At 50.8% G+C, this 2,546-nt stretch overlaps 1 protein-coding gene across 1 annotated transcript in view; it reads left to right on the top strand.

Annotated features, from left to right (window-relative positions):
• Positions 1–485: 485 nt before the first annotated feature.
• LOC106527980 (TBC1 domain family member 12) overlaps positions 486–2,546 on the top strand; it is a gene marked incomplete at its 3' end in the record, with an annotated part of 52,932 nt that continues 50,871 nt past the window's right edge. Inside the window, 1 exon segment of the mRNA XM_014023010.1 lies at positions 486–1,982. Within this exon segment, the coding sequence (XP_013878464.1) occupies positions 781–1,982 (1,202 nt within the window).

The raw sequence follows: 2,546 nt of genomic DNA, 5'->3' as shown, positions 1-2,546 counted from the left end.
ATTCAAAGATGCTGCGACTTCCAGATCAACTGATTGTTAACTAACCAGACCACCTGTTGGTGATTTCCAGTTAGTTCACTGCCCAGCTCGGTGACACAATCAAGCTGATGTGTGGGAATTAGATCCAGTATAAAACACCGAAATGGTAAAAGTTAGGATGTTTTTAACAACCTTGTTTGAGTGGCCTGCCCATTTCAGGACTTTGGTGATGGAGAGTCCCAGGAATACAGCAGAGTGTACAGAAGTGGCATTAATAATGAGGGGATCACATTCTTATAAAGATCAAAAGCTGCCCTCAGTAAAGTCAGCTAAGAAAAATATTGGAACCTGAATGAGCGAACATTGGTGATGGTCAGTAGGGTCGCCACCTGGTGACCCCTGATTCACAGGGTCAATGTTTCAGATGCAGTTACAAGGAGTGACCAGCAGGTGTCACTGTGAATCTTTCATCGACACGGATTGACGTCATTGTTGAGGAATTTTCAAGATGGCGTCGGTCTGTAGCAGGAATGCCGCAGCTGCAACAAGCTGAAGGGATTTAATTAATCTCCCAGCCGGTGGAGTGCTCCACTTCTCTTCACTGTGGAAAGACTTGAATACTTAGAACCATAAAATGATTCTGTTAAACCCTCTGTACGTCTGGTAAACGCTGAAAATGTCCCCCGGCTAAAAATGGTAGCCCTTTCCTCCGAGAACAACAGGAGCTGTTGCTGTGGAGCTCCGGAGCCGCAGGAGGAATTTACACCCGGGGCCGACGCGCTAATGGCGGACTGAGTGGTCATGGAAACGGCGAAGGAGAACGGAGGCTCGTTTTCCGTGGACTTGAACGATAATGAAGAGGAGAGCGGAGGAGGAGCGGTGAAACCGGGTCACAGACCCTACACCGCACTCAAAGACCGCAGCTTAGCGCTGCTCGCCGGTGTCAGCGGGGGTCAGGCGGCTGTGAGGAACCGGAGCTATGCGACCAGAACCGAAAGGAATGTAAACAGTGACGACCCGGAGATGCCGGTGTCTGCAGACGGGCGCCTCACCGGGCGGTTTGCTCACAGCTGTATAATTTCGGGGGGTTGTGGAGGCCTGAACGGATTTTCTGAGTCACTCGGTCCGGATGATCTGGAAGCAGAGGGGGGAGGAGGGGGGCTGGCTTCCTGTCCAGCTGTGCTCGGGGATCTGATTTCCTCACAGATGCTGCAGGAGGAGGAAGGAGGAGAGACCCCGGAGTGTTTTGCCTCAGGAGGCTGCATCAGAACTTCAACTCCCCGTGACCGGCTGTCATGTCCGGCGAAGCTCCAGCAGATCTGCTCCGAGGTGGGTCTCTCCTGCCCGCGTGCAAACATGCCCAACGGGGTCGTTGACAGGCCGGGACGTGGAAGTCCTGAGGGGGACATGAAGCTGCTGATCCTGGGCCAGAAACTCGGTTTGTGCGACGGCGAGGAAGTGAAAGTAGCCAACGGTGGTTTGCACATTTTTAACCCCGCCTGTGAGTGGACCGGTTCGGGATTTAACCCGGCAAACAGAGACTCTGAGACCAGGCAGGGGGAAGAGCCCGGGTGGGGTCAGAGCGACCTCAGCGGGCAGTTGCACCTTCAGGAGCAGGAAGCATCACCTGCTGCTGAGCCTCCTCACTCTCCAACCCCGGAATCAAGTGCCAACCCCCCCTCACCCTGCCCATCAAGCCCCTTCAATGTGAACCGTGGCAGCACCCAGGAGGAGAATTTCAGGGACCTGTGTCCCCCCATCAGACCTCAGAGTCTCAGGACTAACCCCAACATCTCCGTGTCCCTCAGCTGCGACGCCACCCCGCTGTCCCCAGATGAGGACATGGGGTTTTACTTTGAGCAGGAGGGGTATGAGGAAGACCTGCGGACGGTTTTGGACTCAGGTCGGCGGCAGAGCGCCCCAGACCCCCTAAGCGAACAAACCGACTGCCAAGACCACAAGGTGATGCCCAAGAGGTTCGGCATAGCTGATTTCTTCACCAGGTAAAGTTGTTTCCTGTATGAATAATGTCAACACTCCTGAGAGTGACAGAACCAAACACCCCCCAGAACCAGGCTTTATTTACACTTCCTCAAGTAGAACTTTCTGATTAAAACAACACATTTACACCACTCTCGTCACACTCACCTGTTGTGAAGCAGGACACACACGTCAGCTCACTAATTCTGTAAATTAAAACCTTTCAAACAAGACTTAAACCACCTCCCTTGAGCTGCAGGATCGAGTCAAACTGAAGGCCCACGGGCCAGAAATGGCCCTTGTTACGATTTTATCTGATCATTCACAATGATACACTGGGCTGCCAGTTTGTGACTAATTAAGCCGTCTTTGTTTCAAAATAAAATTGCAAAAAGAAAACAGTGTTTTAGATGTGCAACGATACAGGAAATTCACAGTTCGGTTCGATACTGTAGTCTCACGGTTTGATATTTTTTCAATACAAAAAAAGAGAAATGTCCATGCCCCTTTTAACTTGTAATTTATTTATATTAATTATGAACATTTGTTTAACTTCAAAAGTACAGTTTTTAAATTAAATGTTGCTG

Source organism: Austrofundulus limnaeus, unplaced genomic scaffold (assembly GCF_001266775.1).
Source record: "Austrofundulus limnaeus strain Quisiro unplaced genomic scaffold, Austrofundulus_limnaeus-1.0 Scaffold353, whole genome shotgun sequence".
In the NCBI taxonomy this organism is placed as follows: Eukaryota; Metazoa; Chordata; class Actinopteri; order Cyprinodontiformes; family Rivulidae; genus Austrofundulus; species Austrofundulus limnaeus.
Note: the sequence above shows the minus strand (reverse complement) of the source record. Positions and strands in the feature narration are given on the sequence as shown.